Source organism: Ictalurus furcatus, chromosome 16 (genome assembly GCF_023375685.1).
Source record: "Ictalurus furcatus strain D&B chromosome 16, Billie_1.0, whole genome shotgun sequence".
NCBI lineage: Eukaryota > Metazoa > Chordata > Actinopteri > Siluriformes > Ictaluridae > Ictalurus > Ictalurus furcatus.
In genome coordinates, this window is record NC_071270.1 from 23292485 (window position 1) to 23308177 (window position 15693).

Genomic DNA, 15693 nt, shown 5'->3' on the forward strand with positions numbered 1-15693 from the left:
TACACATCCTCTTCAGCTCTGGAGACAGAAGTCTCAAACACACACACACACGTCCTCCCACCGTCATGGCCGACCGAGTATACACCATATATTCAAGAGATTTCAAATGTCGACTTTATCTCTGTACACCACTTTTGGTCAAAGAAAGTCGTTCAGAAATAAATTTGGTTTGACCCGATGTCCAGTTCGAAGCATGTTGCGGTAGAAAGCGTTGGTTATGGATCAGAGTGCCTTTAGTGCCATCGTGTGTTAAAATGTAGTAAATACAACACAAAGCATTTAATTCAAACCCTAGTCCTGGAGATCCGCCGGAGGTCCTGCACGTTTGAGTGTTTTCTCTGCTCTAGCATATTCAATTCATCTTAATCAAGATTGTTAATTAGCGGATTAGTTCAATCGGTTGTGTTAGAGCGGGGAAAACATTGAAACGTGAGGGACTAAGAGTTCTTCAGGAAAAGGGTTAGGAACCTGCGCAGTCCCAATAGAGGTGAGGACTCTCACTCCTCAACTGAGCTGCTTTTACATGACTAAACCACTATTATCGAGATGCATGTCATATGCTATTCTTGACAAAGAAGGATGAAGAACGTTAGTCTTCATTCATACCTGTCCATCTCAGCTGATTAGAGACAAGCGTGAGCATTAAGAGACGGCTGTGTGTTCCGCGTGAGGTCATTTCCGTTAAACTGTTTTTCTCATTTTTATTAGGCCATGAATAAAAAAAACGAAAATGACGTGAACAAAATATGACAAGAGACTAGAGGCATCCTTAAACAAGCAGATTTATTCAGTCAGCCTTTCCATGATTGTAAAATACATAAATAGAATAAAAAATTATTTACATCGACAGAGACAGGAGAAACATACACACAGCAGCTGTACACTTCCAGAGAAGACAGCTCCGCTTGTCCTAAAGTCACTCCTAAAGAGCTTCTCGATGTGGGCGGAGCTTGCCGTTCTATACTTCACTGATCGATCAATTGTAAAACTTTTTTCATCAAACAAGAAGTTCACAAGATGCAGAATGTTTGCAGAGAGACTGGAGTGTGTTTTGTAGTATGTTAACATCATATTTATACAACAATAACAACAACAACAACAACAACAACAACAAAAAAAACCTAAAGAACGACATAACCACACGCTCAGCCTTGTCTGTGTAAGGCAAGAACCTCATCCGGGAACTGTGAAGATCTCGATCAGGAAAGTTCTGGAAATATTTATTTCCTGAACAATGTCTGGCGAAGACGCCTGAACGTTTCAGTTCCTGAAAAAGGATCTGGAACTCTTCAGTTCCTGAAAAAAAACAATGTTCTGGAACTCTTACTTTCCTGAAAAGGTTTCTGAAACGCCTCAGTTCCAGAACTCTCAGTTCCTGAAAAAAGTTCCAGAACTCCCAGTTCCTGAAAAAGGTTCCAAATGATTCCAAAAGTTTTCAGGTACTGAAAATGTTCCAGAACTATTTAGTTCCTGAAAAAGGTTCCTAACTTCTCAGTTGCGGGGGGGTGGGGGGTGGGGTGCAGAACTCCTACATTCCTGAAAAAGTTCCAGAACTACTTGGTTCCTGAAAAAAAACAAAAACTGACAACCAATTGCAGAACTCTTACATTCCTGAAAAAGGTTCTGGAACTCTACAGTTTCTGAAAAGGCTCCTAGGTCTCTTCAGTTCCTGAAAAATGTTCTGCAACTCTTACATTCCTGAAAAAGATTCTGACATTGTTCAGGTACTGATATGTGGTTCCTGACAAAGGTTCTGGAACTCTTCAGCTCCTGAAAGGAAAAAAAAAAAAAAAAAAAAAAAAGCTGCAGAACTCGCAGTTCCTGAAATAATTTCGCAGAACTTTTACATTCCTGAAAACATTCTAGACCTATTCAGCTCCTGAAAAGGGGTTGTGCGAGTTTTCAGTTCCTGCAAAATGTTCTGCAACTCTTACATTCCTGAAAAAGCTTCCAGAACTCTTCAGTTACTGGAAGAAAAAAAAAAAGCTCAAGTTCAATATTCAGTTCTGAAAAGGGTTGTGAAACGCTTCCCTTTTCCTGAAAAATATTCCGGGACTCTGTGGTTCCTGAAAAGGGTTCTGGAAGTTTGAACCCTGGTAGAAGTTTGCCTTCTAACGTTTATTTATTTATTTTAATTCCTTCTGATACAGATCTGCCTTTATAGTGGTGTGTGTGTGTGTGTGTGTGTGTGTGTGTGTGTGTGTGTGTGTGTGTGTGTGGCCAAAAGAGGACATGTTGGATCGAGAAACTCTGCTCCAAGTCACTGAAAACCGTTTTCCAGCAACACCTCTGACCTTCTCTAATTCCACACTGTGCTCTTCTTCTAAACACTAAACACGGCGCAGTTCTGATTCACTCGACGGTAGCGTCATTAACGTTCTAAAAAACAAAAACAAACAAATGACGATCGATAATCTGTTCATGAATGAACGTATAAAAGGGCAAATCAGAGGGAGGACAGATAAAGCAGTAGAGACATGAATCAACAGTACGCTATTCAACAAGAACAAATAAACTGCTGAGAAGAGGACAAGCCACTGACCAAAAAAAACAACAAAAAAAAAGACGAATAAAACTGAAACGGATTCTCACGACGTGACAACCAAGTCGACGGCTTTTTCTATTGCTTTTTTAATCGATACGCTTTTTTTTTTTATTCATAACCGTGTGACTGAGAATGACGTTTTTATATGTCGACTGCTTTATCTGTAAATCCTCTGATTTGCACGTGAGCACAACGAGCTGTTTTGATGCCATGATACGCGGAAGGAGCTTTTAACAGAATAATAATAATGATCATAATAATAATAATGAGGTATTTAACTCCAAACTAATCACTCACAGCGGATCCGCCATATGGACACGTTCAGCTGAGGAGGTGTAAACACTGAGTCAGAGCCAGGAGCTGCCGGTTGCCAGGCATCACTACGTTTTCCTCTTTTCTCTAACAAAACGTGATCAGACACAGTGCACTGATTCTTTTAAAAGGATCTTCTCGAGCCACTTCGGATTTATCCGTGAACGGCTTTATCTCCGCCGTGCTGGAGTTTAAGGCTGGGTGATATGACGATGATAACCGATGACACGACGCTCTTCTCTGAGCGTATCCTGAGTTCCATCGGAACTTTTTTTGACGTCGATCGAATCTATTTGTACTAAGAGTAAAGTTTTTTTATTTGCTTATTTATGTTTGTCGATAGGTTTTTCAGTCCGTACAGGAAACTTCATACAGGAGGGTTTTGTTTTTTTTTTTTTTTTTGTGATCGTTGCGGCCAAAGACCCTCGACTTTGCTGAGGATTTTTGATCTGCAGAGTTTTTCTGTGCTTTGTTTTGTTTCTACCCGAATTTGCCAGCGCGTGAAATGGTTTTGCAGAGATCTTAGTTGGTAAACGAGGCCTTTTAGCTGTACTCACGTTCGACGCACGTGAATCGAAGAGGGTTTCGTCTGAATGCTGTCACGTGGCGCGTCTTGGCCTGAATCTGCAGGAAATTATTCTTTTATTGCTCGATTTTGCGCTAATTTCTGCACAAAAATATTTTTTTTCAATCCTACAAAAGTCTTCAAGAATCATGAGATGAAATGACGTTACTACCACATCACCGCACACTTGTTTCTATAGGACGTTCTTTTTTTTTTTTTTTTTTTTTTTAAGCAAAACCTGTTATCCATCATGTGTGTTATATAACAAAGCGCGATATATTCCTGCAGCACTACACCACTGTTCCTGAGAGCGTCACCTAGCTTTATCAGCATGAAAAACATTCCAGCTTTTAAAAAGATTCCAGATCCTTTACGGTTGCATTAATGTAAGCTCAAGTGTTCAGACGATAATGAGTGTAGATAAACGACATAACAGATCATCAATCAGAAGATCATTTAAGAAGAAATTTGTTTGAAAGTGAGCCTGACGTAAGCATCATAGGAAGGAAGTGATCAATTATTGTAAATTTACTCCGCATCGCACCGATACTGCTGACTATAAACATTTTATCATGCTATAAAACTGAACTGATTTCCCATCATTATTTATTTTATGTAAAACCCCAATGAATATCTTTAATCCTTATAGATTCTGATGGATATACAGTATATTTTATTTTGGCCAACATTCCTTTGTTTAGATATAAAAATGTGTTAGCAATATATTGGCATTAACGTATGCATGTATATATACATACTTACATAGACAATTGTCCGTTGGCTCTAAAATTGCGAAAAATATCATCAGACGCCATAGTGGAATGAACCTCTTCAACCATTCGAGCAAATGATTGGCACAAGACTAATTCAGCGTGGCTTTAACGTTATATAATTTTCAGGTTCTCAGAGTTCATTCTGCGCTCAGTTACTTATTGTAAGACGACCTTGGGACAGCTGCGAGCTCTGCTACCAAACCGAGTAAGTAACTCTACCTACTGACTCCTAAAACCCACTTCTAAATCCACTTCAAGCTAAAATTGTCCTCGTAATGACCAGTGCAATTTACGTACATGGAATATAAACGCAAAAATAAATAAAAACGACATCTACTCTCCGTCCAGCAGATGGCGACATAGGCACGGCAGTGAGTGCATGACCGTACCACTGGCACACTGCTTCCAGTAAGAAATACAGCAGGAAAAATCCCAACACCATGAATAATACTGAGTAACACACACCAAGGAAAACATGACATAGACCAAAAAAATAAATAAATAAAGAACAAACACAAGAACCTCTGAAGGTTGGACGCGACGTCATGTCTGTTTTGGTGTTCATTCCGGCTGTGCTAAAGACATCCGAGCATCCTTAGAGACACGGGCCTGGTCTAATAATAAAACCTCATAATGAGGATTATATAACATGTTCCAGCTATTCTATAGTGAGGAAACACATTGGCCATTGTTTCTCAAGCTGTGAGGATAATATAATGGAAGTCCATGTCACCCCAATTTTTCTTTTTTTTTTCTTTTTTCTGTACATTTCTGCCTCCAGTTCTTCAGTGATGTCACACAGACTTGCTGGTGTTGTTTAGAAGACTTTCTGTCATCTAATCACACAAACAAAACACACAATCACGGCATCGCAGAACACTTTAACGTTACGGGGGCCGCCATCTTGGACGATCGATCGGTTCAATCAGGGTTGGAGGTGCGGTTGTTCGTAACGTTACTGAGAAATTCGAAATCGTGCCACAAATCGACATCAGGTGTACATTTAAACCAAAGCACACTGACGAGGACACGCCCCTCTAAGCCCCGCCTTACAACAACCGCAAGTAGAACTGTACTGTAGGTGAAAACTGGAATTTATAATGTAATAATATGTTGTTGAATTCTCGAATCTGATTGGTCAGATGGCGTTGATTCGTTGACATTAGTTCTGGCTTGTTCAAGACAAAATCACAGGTTAACATTAAAGCGCTTTTATCGTTTCTATGGTAACCGCTCAATCGCAGGGACTTGTATAGCGGTCATAGTGAGTCTCCAGTGTCAGTTTGGTAATAGTCAGTAAGTTTTCTGCCACAGGAAAGTCCTCAGGACGGAGGAGTTTATACGTTTCTGTCTCGCCGTAATGTAAAAAGCTGCGTTTTTATTATTATTCTTGTCTTATGAATTTCAAAACAGAGAACAAAGAGACGATAGTGAAAGAACGACTCTTTTATGCCACTATAATGTATAGTAATATAATAATAATGATGTATAATGTATAATATTCACATGCTAACAGGAACTAAGTCGCCCCACGAAAGTTCCACAACATGAAACGTATCTATAAACAGTTTAAAAAAAAAAATATGATGTCTTGTTATTGAATAAATGAATAATTGTAATCACTGGAGAAAAAAAAAATGCTGTGGTATGAAAAGAATAAAACCCTTCAGGACGTCCTGTCATAGGAAAATGATCGACTTCCTACTTTACGATATCTTTTGAAGTGTTTGCGATCGAAAAATTCTGGGTGAGACAGACTTCCGTTATTTTTTCACGTTTGCCTCATGGCTTCAGAAGCTAATCTTCATACACTAATCATATCTTTGCAGTAAGTGGAAGACTTTTAAATATTGGTTTAATCACACACCTGTGAGTAAACCTACTCATGGTTGTTTTGCTTATACAGTTTCATTTATATAGGTAGAAATGTCAGGTTATTTCACGGAGACGCCCTACAAACGACGCCTGGCAATTTCCCCTAATAGTCCACCTTACTGTAAACTAAACAGAAACGGAGACGATCTCGCCAGTGTGCGGTTTATGTAAACGTACTTGAGGGGAAAAAAATTCAAATAAGAAAGGCCTGACACACGAGAGCTGCCTATAAAAGCCCCTTCCAGACTAGCAGAGTGAGAAGAACAGTACCTCAAAACCATCAATGCGGTCTTTTCTTCAGTTGTAACCGCTGAAAGAAAAAAAAAAAAGAAAAAAAAAAGTGCTTGAGCAGTCCACAGGTGACTTGCGTTATGGCGGTGTTACCCAGAATCCCACAGACACCTGGGGTTTGGCTTCACAGTGGAGATAAAGATCATCTGCACTCACTCAGGAGTGTTTTTTTTTTTTACCAACTGGTGTGTATGTAATGGAGGTAATACAAAGAGTCACAGTCTCAGAGCTTTGTGAGCTTGGAGATAACTGAAACGTATTGGCACAGTGAGGAGTCAAAACACATTGAGCTCTTTTCCACCAACCTGGTACTGGTGCTGATGGAACCGTTCTGTGCTTTTTTTTTTTTTTTTACCCCGAGTTCCTAGCTGACCAAATAGGACCAGTGGTATTAAGAAGCAAGAATATGGAGGTCATGCTGTCGTCATGACAACAACAAAAGCAACTCATGGCCCACGAGAGTTATATCTATGTTTTCGTAAAAAGGAGCCGAAACTTCGGATCCCATAAAGAGGTTCCCTGAACCGACACCGGCACCGTGTTGATGGAAAAGGAGTAACTATGGGTCACAGGAGCTCACGAGAAAAAAAAAACAGTTGAACCTCCAGATGAGATTCCTTGGAGCTTCATGTAAGGAAGGACCATAGCTTATGATTTCCAGTTTGTCTTTCTGCCCTCAGTCCATTTTCTCGTGGAACCCCGTCTCTGTCCTCCTGTCAGTTTTTACAGCTAGGTCTGGAAACAGTTCTAGGTCTGCTGATGGTTCTTCGTCACTGTAGCCTTCAAGAGCGGATTCTCGAGGTGACTCAGGGTCATCATACAGTTCTAATGAACGTCCTAGGTCATGGACAAGGTCATGGATATGGTCTAGTGCTGGAGGTGGGTATAGGCCATGGTCTAGTTCTGAAGATGGTTTTAGATCATGGTCTAGTGGTGAAGATGGTTCTAGGTCATGAACTAGTTCTGAGGATGGTTCTAGGTCATGAACTAGTTTTGAGGACGGTTCTAGGTCATGAACAAGTTCTGAGGATGTTTCTAGGTCATGGACTAGTGCTGAGGCCGGTTCTAGGTCATGAACAAGTTCTGAGGATGTTTCTAGGTCATGGACTAGTGCTGAGGATGGTTCTACGTCATGAACAAGTTCTGAGAATGGTTCTAGTTCCTGGACTAGGTCTGAAGATGGTTCTAGGTCATGAACTAGTTCTGAGGACGGTTCTAGGTCATGAACAAGTTCTGAGGATTTTTCTAGGTCATAAACTGGCTCTGAGGATGGTTCTAGGTCCTGGACTAGTTCTGAGGATGGTTCTCGGTCATGAACTAGTTCTGAGGATGGTTCTAGTTCCTGGACTAGGTCTGAAGATGGTTCTAGGTCATGAACTAGTTCTGAGGACGGTTCTAGGTCATGAACAAGTTCTGAGGATTTTTCTAGGTCATAAACTGGCTCTGAGGATGGTTCTAGGTCCTGGACTAGTTCTGAGGATGGTTCTCGGTCATGAACAAGTTCTGAGGAAGGTTCTAGGTCATAGACTAATTCTGAGGATGGTTCTAACTTATGGTCTAACTCTGAAGATGGCTCTAGCTCATGACCTATTTCTGAAGATGGTTCTACGCAATGGTCTAGTTCTAAGGATGGTTCTAGGTCACGGTCTAGTTCTGAAGATGGTTCTAGGTCATGTTCTAGTTCTGAAGATGGGTCTAGGACCTGGACTACTTCTGAGGATGGTTCTAGGTCAGGGCACAGGTCTGGAGATGGTTCTAAATCATGATCAAGTGCTGGATGTAGTTCTTGGATATGATTCCATTTTGGAGGTGTTTGAAGGTCCATGTACAGTTTTGGAGATGCTTCTAGGCCATGTTCTATTACTGGAGGTGGTTCTAGATCATTGTATAGTTCTTCCCATGGTTCAGAATCATCATAAATTTCTAGAGATGGCTCTGTAGAATGGCATATTTCTGAAGAAAGTTCTAAAGATGGCTCCTGGGACGAATCTAGACACGAAGTTTCGTAAGTGCATTCAGGATAAGGCTCCGCCTCATTGGTGCAGATCTTGCCATTTGAGGCTCGTGCACGGCGGGCATCCACGTATGCGACGATGATCTCCGAGTTCTGGTAGATGATCATGCCGGAGAGTGTGAGCACAGCCCCGGCGCAGCTCAGCGCAGAAAGCTGGCTGCTGAAGAGCAGCCGGGAGAGCAGCAGGTTTCCCACCATGCTCAGGTTGCCCAGGATATGCAGCGTGACAGCGGACGTGAGGCTGATCACGGAGCTGCTTGCCAGGTTATAGAGCACAGACCCCAGGCAGCTGAGCATGATGAAGCCCCACAGATGGCCATCGTAGTTGTGGGGCGACTGAAGAGCAGCCCAGTTCTCCAGGACCAGAGCTGCCACGGCCAGTATGCAGAAACTGGGGAGGGCCATCAGGTAGAGCAGGAAGACAGAGTTGATCTTCTCCTCCTGGAGCAGAATGCCTGAAAAAGTACAAGACACAAAAGGTTAACAAAGACACACATTCTCTAAAGGTTTAAAAGTATGTGGACACAATCGTATGTCAATTTTGAACATCTCATTCCAGATTTAGTTCGCCCTTTACTGTTATGATAACCTCCATCTTCTGGGAAGGCTTTCCACCAGATTTTGGAGTGTGGCTGTGGGGCTTTGTGATCATTCAGCCACAAGAGCATTAGCGAGGTCAGGAACTGATACTGGATGAGGAGGAATGGGGTGCAGTCGGCGTTCCAGTTCATCCCAAAGGTGTTCAGTGGGGTTGAGGTCAGGGACACTCGAGTTCTTCTACTCCAGCCTTGGCAAACCATGTCCTCATGTAGCTGGCTTTGTGCTCAGTGGCATAGTCAGGCTGGAACAGGTTTGGGGCCTGTTAGTTGCACTGAAGGGAAATTATAAAGCTACAGCATACAAAGACATTTTATACAATTCTGTGCTTTCAACTTTGTGGAAACAGTTTGGGGAAGAACCACATAAGGGTGTGATGGTCAGGTGTCCACATACTTTTGGCCGTATAGTGTACGTTAGGCTCTTGCTTTTACCAGCTCAAAAATATTTGCTCATTTTTGGCTTACCACTGAGTAGGCCAGGTCTAGAAGAGCCATTTTTGCTGACTCATCGATGCAAACCCCATCGTCGAATATATTTTCGTCTGTGAGGTAAGTTACTTCCTGTTATCACTTACGTTATAGCTTGTCATGGGTAAGCGTAAACCCCTCAGCCCTGAAGACTTTGGGAAACTTATTAGAGTGAGTGTATTAATACGAACCTATGCAAAAACAATGCGCATCTTCTGACCAATCAGATGTGAGAATTCAACTGTGCTTTGGTATACGGAAAATGAATCAGCACCGTCTGACTAAAAGCCAGCATTCGACAGTGCTGGGTTGAAATGAAAACCACGTACATTAAGACGGTCGTGGGAATTATAATCCACACAGTACACTGTATACGTTATATATACACACACATATAAAGGAGGACACAGGAATGAAGACAGAAACGCCACAGTGATCTCTTCATATTAGCAGGTGAATTTGCCGTGTGCTGGAACACGTGCCTTCCTGGTGTACGGCACACGGCGTAAACAAGCCTGCAAAAATAACCCACTGAAACGTGACACTAACACGCCGACCCAGATGAGCATTTGTGCCCGATTACTCAGCTGTACGGAAGCTTCAGGAAAAGGAAAACTCACATGCAGTGAGCTAATAAACGTGTTTCAGACGTGCATGTGTCTCAGTGTAGAATCATGTGACACAAGGTTTAATGAAACCAGGTCTCTCGCTCTCTTTCTCTCTCTGTACATCAGTCAGTGTGTGTGTGTGTGTGTGTGTGTGTGTGTGTGTGTAAAACTCTGGTTTAATTACTCTACTGTGGACACCACTTAACATAATGAAGTCCAGCTGAAAGCGATTTGTCCACATTACATAACTCTACTGAAGCGTCCTAAACGACGTTTAAACGGTGTAATGTGTATTCGATGAAGTTTCAAGCACCGCTTCAAGCAATGCTGTTATAGGAAAATAATCAGAGCTATTGAAAATGTACGTTCGCTCCGGTTATCGCTTGCATTACAGCAGTTGTAAACACCCGTCTTATAGAGAAACCGGAAAACACTCATAAATAAACCCTAAATAAACGTCTCTTTACAGATGATTTCATATATATCAACAATCGTAAGGGTTTTTAAACTGTTTACGTGGAGCGTCCGCAATACAATACGGTACTGGCAAGAAAAAAAAAAAAAAAAGAAGCGTATTAATAAAAAGGTTTGGTTCGGATTATAGCCGGCACTACTGTCTGAGCTTCTGACCAATCAGAAGCAAGAATCCAACAGCGCTGTGGTATACACAGGTTTATTGTATAATCATGACCATACTCGAGTACTGACTGAACTGCATGGACCATAAACGAGACTTTATAGACGGCGTGTGAAAAATGTGGGCGTGGCTATAACGTCACATAGCAACAAGCAGCGGATTGGACGATTTCATTTACTCGTTTTTCCCCTGTGCGCCTTGTGATACTGAATAAAAATAGATTACACTTCCTGCGAGGGTGCTTGTTCTATTCCAGCATGCTGGGCAACGTAACGATGCACGTTATTTATCTTAGTCTGTTTCCGTCATGAGATCGATGACTCATCGGTATGTGCACATGTGACCACAACACCATCAAGTGTTCTAGAGCTCAGCTCCGCGTCGGCGCCGGTAATAAATCGACAATTTCAGCATGTAGTGAGATATATGTTAAAGAAAATAAATCCGATCACACGAACGGAGCTGAGACGAGTGTCTGAGCAGGACGTCTACGCTCCCCTGGTCTAAAACGGGACGCGTACAGAGCGGGCGTCCGTGCTATGCTCTGACAAAAAGGTTCCACAGCAAGCTCGAACAGCCGTCTGGGACGTCACGGGCACGGAAAAAGAAGGTTCATACGTCGGTCGGCTTCCGTTCCTGGACACGGCGTCTCTCGGGAAAGAACGTTCGTTTAGAAACTTTACACTGACAGCTGGGTAAAAAAACAAAACAGCCCTTTTGGCACGTAGCCTCGCTGAGGTAAATATGGTTATGACATGAGTAATGATGATACCTGGTGTGTGTGTGTGTGTGTGTGTGTGTGTGTGTACATACTTGCTACGGCCACATCTTACATAAACACTTCTGACAGTTAATGTAAACACTAAAGATGTAATATTATATTACTAGCTAAGTAACGAGCAAAATCTTTTTTTTTTTAATCACAGATAAGAGCATCTAAATAACCAGCTACTTTATCTCTCGTCGCTCTTGAAGAAAAGCATCGCTAGTAAATAAGCGAATCTCTAACCACAGCTCAATCAGATGCAGCTTTGATTATCCATGCATCATTTATGGAAAAATATCATATCACGATCCCTGAGGACATTTCTACAATATGATACGCATCACGATATAGAAAACAGAGTACACGCTAAAGGTCTTGTTGCTATAAATTTCTCACACTGACTCATGGAGGTTTTCATACTCACTCTGCTGGATGCTCTTTACTGCCCGTAGCATGGTGGCGGCGAGCAGGAACAGACAGCCCATCTGATCAAACTGCACCTCGCCCATGATGCTGAACGAAGCCCCGAGGCAGATGGGCATCATGGCTGTGTATTTAAGGATGTGGTGCTGTTTGCCGAGCACCAGAGACGAAATAGCCAGAGTGAAGATCGGCGTGGTGGTGTAGATCATCTGCGCGAAGGACAGCTGCACATAGTTGAGCCCGACGTTTCCGAAGGCGATGCTGGCGCAGAAGGTGAGGCTCAGCAGGAACACTTTGCACTTGGCACTGGAGGTCAGATCCTGCTCTGCCACGCCTTGGTTTCGAACAAACCAGTAATTCATGACTCCTACGACTATGGCCGTGAGCATGTGCAGAGCCGACAAGAGGAGCGGGTATCTGAAGTTGTACACCACGAAGATCCATTTGTTCAGGCTGGAGATGGTGGTTCCCGTGACCAGCCACACCACCACGGCCAACAGGAGGTGCAGGTTTTCAGGCGGACGCGTCCTCCTCTGCCCGGCGTCCCGGGTCTTCTCGCTTTCGGAGGGGCCATCATCGGCGTTGATCATGTTCGCGTCATCTTCAGCTCTGTTGGAGCAAACGCATCTTGAATTTGTGAAGGAAAATAACAGCACGTTCATTCCTCAAACCACAGGTTCCCAACCCTGGTCCTGGAGTCACCCCCACCCCACCCCCACCCCGTCCCCGTCCTTTAGATTTCAGTGTTTTCCGTGCTCAGACACGCCCACTTCAACTCAGGGAGGACTGTTAGTTGAATCAGGTGAGTAGGGAGCAGGGAAAACACTAAAATGTGTAGGACAGGGGGTTCTCCAGGACCAGGGTTGGGAACCTGAGCTGCAGGCAATAAGGATGGAGGATAAGTCAGATCTTAAACTGACCCAGAAAGCACCGCGTGCTGCCTTCCCAACAGGTGTTTTCATAATGATTAATATATTATTATTCATGAGGAAGGGGCAGGTTTCAGGAACGACAACAGACATTTGTTTTGTCCAGCGATCTCGTCTGCGATTGGTCAATCAGAAATATTCCGAATAATTAAAACCCGGAAGTAAATTTCCTAAGAGAGGAATTACTGGGATGAACCTTCACGGAATACACACAACATGGCCTTAGCGAATCACAGAGAACGATTTATGGTAAGAATATATTTAGAAACGTCAACATTTTTAATTGTTCGTTTTCGAAAACTACACGCGAAAACCGTTACCTGCGGCGGTGGGAGGAGCTTATAGGACGTCCTGTTGTTTCTGAAGTCTCCGCCCATGTACATTATTATTATTATTATTATTATTATTATTATTATTATTATTAGGGATGCACCGAAATGAAAATTCTTGGCCGAAGCCATTCTTACATCTTTCTCTGACACTTTAAAATGCTTCCACACTGCCGACATGTTTGCTGCAATTAAAGCTTCGCGCGTCTCACTCTGGTTGCTAGGCTACTTGGTCGCGTCATCAAACACGTCACTGTTCGGTCAAATTTATTCGTCCTTTTCACTTATTAATTATTCATTTCGGTTGCCGAACATTCGGTGCATCCCTAATTCTTATTATTAACAAGGCTCTAACATTTTGCAAAACAAATAATACGCAAAACATTGATGCATTAGGACATTCACAGCCGGGTGCACACATTCACGCCACCTGTAGCTTAGCCGCAGAAACTACTGCTGTATTTCTCGTGCGTGTGAGTCTCACCTACATAAATAAGACTGATGTTCCTGGGTTCATAAAATGACAAATACTACATTGTGTCACGAGTAAACACTACAATAACTTGAGTCCAGGTAAAGGAAACTTTCACACACCCCTACACTGGGCTATACCATTTCCAGGACGGTGTTGTGTCGAACTCCACCTCCGCCCAAACGGCGAAAAAAAAAAAGGCGCACGTGCACGAAAAACTCGCCCTCGAGATGCTATGCTCGTACCGCTGAGGTACTATGGAAAGCCTTACGGCTCAAAACTAACATTTTTAATGACTTCTATCTGTAGGATGTATTCCAGAAGTGAAAGGCATATTTCACGGATACAACATTCTACACACACAAGTCGTTTAAAAAAAAAAAAAAAAAAAAGTCGTTAGTTTTGAGCCTTACGGCTTTCCATAGTACCTCAGCGGTACGCGCACAGACGGGTACGAGCGCAGCATTTCGGGGGCGAGTTTTTCGTGCACGCGCGCTCAACACAACACCGGTCCATATATATATATTTATATATGCTCATCGATTGTACAAAGAACGTTGAAAAATGTACAATTTTATGAATTAGCAAGCTTAGTTTTATGATTTGAAATATAAATATAACATGAAAAATTATGTACTATTATTTTCCTTGGTATTATCATGATGGAACGGGAAAAGCACCTCATCACCATGAATATCATTATAATGTAGTGTAATAACACGTTCATAACACTGTTAATATATATATATATATATAATATACATATATATTTTTTTAAACTACATGATATGAAAACAGCTAACGGTTGTGTGTGTGTGAGAGAGAGAGAGACTTTGTGGTTTAATGTTACGTCTACATTTATAGCGTGAACACACCGAACCCTGACTGCGCGGATTGGAGAAAAACAACAAACAGTAAATAAACATTTAAAAAGCCCCAGCATCTTATAATAACCTCCTAACGACTTCATGGAGCCCAGCGACATGTTTCTCTATAACCTTACCCTGTCTGTGGCTCTGTTAAAGCTTGATGAATGTCCTCCCGGCGCGGATGATGATGGAGGCATGGAGCTCCTTCCGTCGCTGTTACTGTCAGACCAGCTGTGTGGTGTGGTGTGTTATAAAGCTACAGCGTTCGTCCACCTGCGCACTTTTGGCCGCCATTACTGGTGTGTTCCAAACAGCAGCTGTTGCTAGCTCCTGCCACACGGCGGCGTGTCCGCCATATCGGAAGAGGCCAGATTTACCTCTAAGCCAGAGGTTCTCGATCTTTTGTAACTAAAGCCCTTCAAGCCTCCCCTATCATGTGGCACTCCACCAGGTATAATGATGATCTATGTGTAACCTAATCTATAATCTGTTTTGATAGATAGATAGTTGTTTTGTTTTTTTTTTTTGTTTTTTTTGCTTTTGTACTTTTTAAAAATTACTTTGAATAACTTTGATAACTTTTATAAAACTATATAACGGACAGGTATGGGACATGAATGATCAAAAATGTTCCTGAACACTATAACAATTTGAACAAGAGAACTAGGCTGTAATAACATGGACTGTTTTACATGTAAAGCATGCTGCGTTCCATTCCTCTTGCATTCTAAAAACATTCGCATATGAATGATGTAAATGTGGACGAAGGGCACGTCTTGTTATCCATGACATTTGTTAAATCTCCGGCTCTCAGACTCGCACTGAACAGAGCAGACGTAGAGAGAGGTGAGAGTGCAGCGGGAAAGCAAGACCTCACGCTTGCAGGACAGTACTGGTGACATTTGGAAAGTTACTAAGGTTTGTCCACAAAGTCACTAGATTTAATGATAGAGTCTTTATTGGTCACATCTACAGTAGAGCACAGTGAAATTGTTTTCTTTGCATACCCCAGCCTGTTAGGAAGTTGGGGTCAGCCATGATATGGCGCAGCGAAGGTTAAGGGCCTTGCTCAAGGGCCCAACAGTGGCAGTGCTGGGGATTGAAGTAATCCAGAGCCTTAACCGCCAAGCCGCCACTGTCTCTTCTTTACACTCGTGCATGTTGATTGTCTGTATGGTGCAAAGCGCATTCCTGACACAGCTCATATTGCATTGCATG

At 42.4% G+C, this 15693-nt stretch overlaps 1 protein-coding gene and 1 long non-coding RNA gene across 5 annotated transcripts; one reads left to right on the forward strand and one right to left on the reverse strand.

The window, feature by feature from the left end:
• Positions 1-765: 765 nt before the first annotated feature.
• slc35e4 (solute carrier family 35 member E4) lies at positions 766-14748 on the reverse strand. 4 transcript variants are annotated; one of them, XM_053644575.1, is made up of 3 exons: positions 14610-14748; positions 11878-12485; positions 766-8830 (listed from the first exon to the last, which is right to left on the reverse strand). In XM_053644575.1, the coding sequence occupies exons 2-3, from the start codon at positions 12464-12466 to the stop codon at positions 7038-7040; spliced, it is 2382 nt and encodes a 793-aa protein (XP_053500550.1). In that variant the 5' UTR covers positions 12467-12485; positions 14610-14748; the 3' UTR covers positions 766-7037. The 4 variants fall into 4 exon arrangements, with proteins under 4 accessions (XP_053500550.1, XP_053500553.1, XP_053500551.1 ...); XM_053644578.1 differs by lacking the exon at positions 14610-14748 and adding an exon at positions 13729-14603; XM_053644576.1 differs by lacking the exon at positions 14610-14748 and adding an exon at positions 13273-14603.
• LOC128620007 (uncharacterized) lies at positions 13567-15393 on the forward strand. The gene is made up of 4 exons (XR_008388054.1): positions 13567-13707; positions 14471-14520; positions 14632-14926; positions 15290-15393. It is a non-coding gene; the product is annotated as an uncharacterized LOC128620007 (long non-coding RNA).
• Positions 15394-15693: the final 300 nt, after the last annotated feature.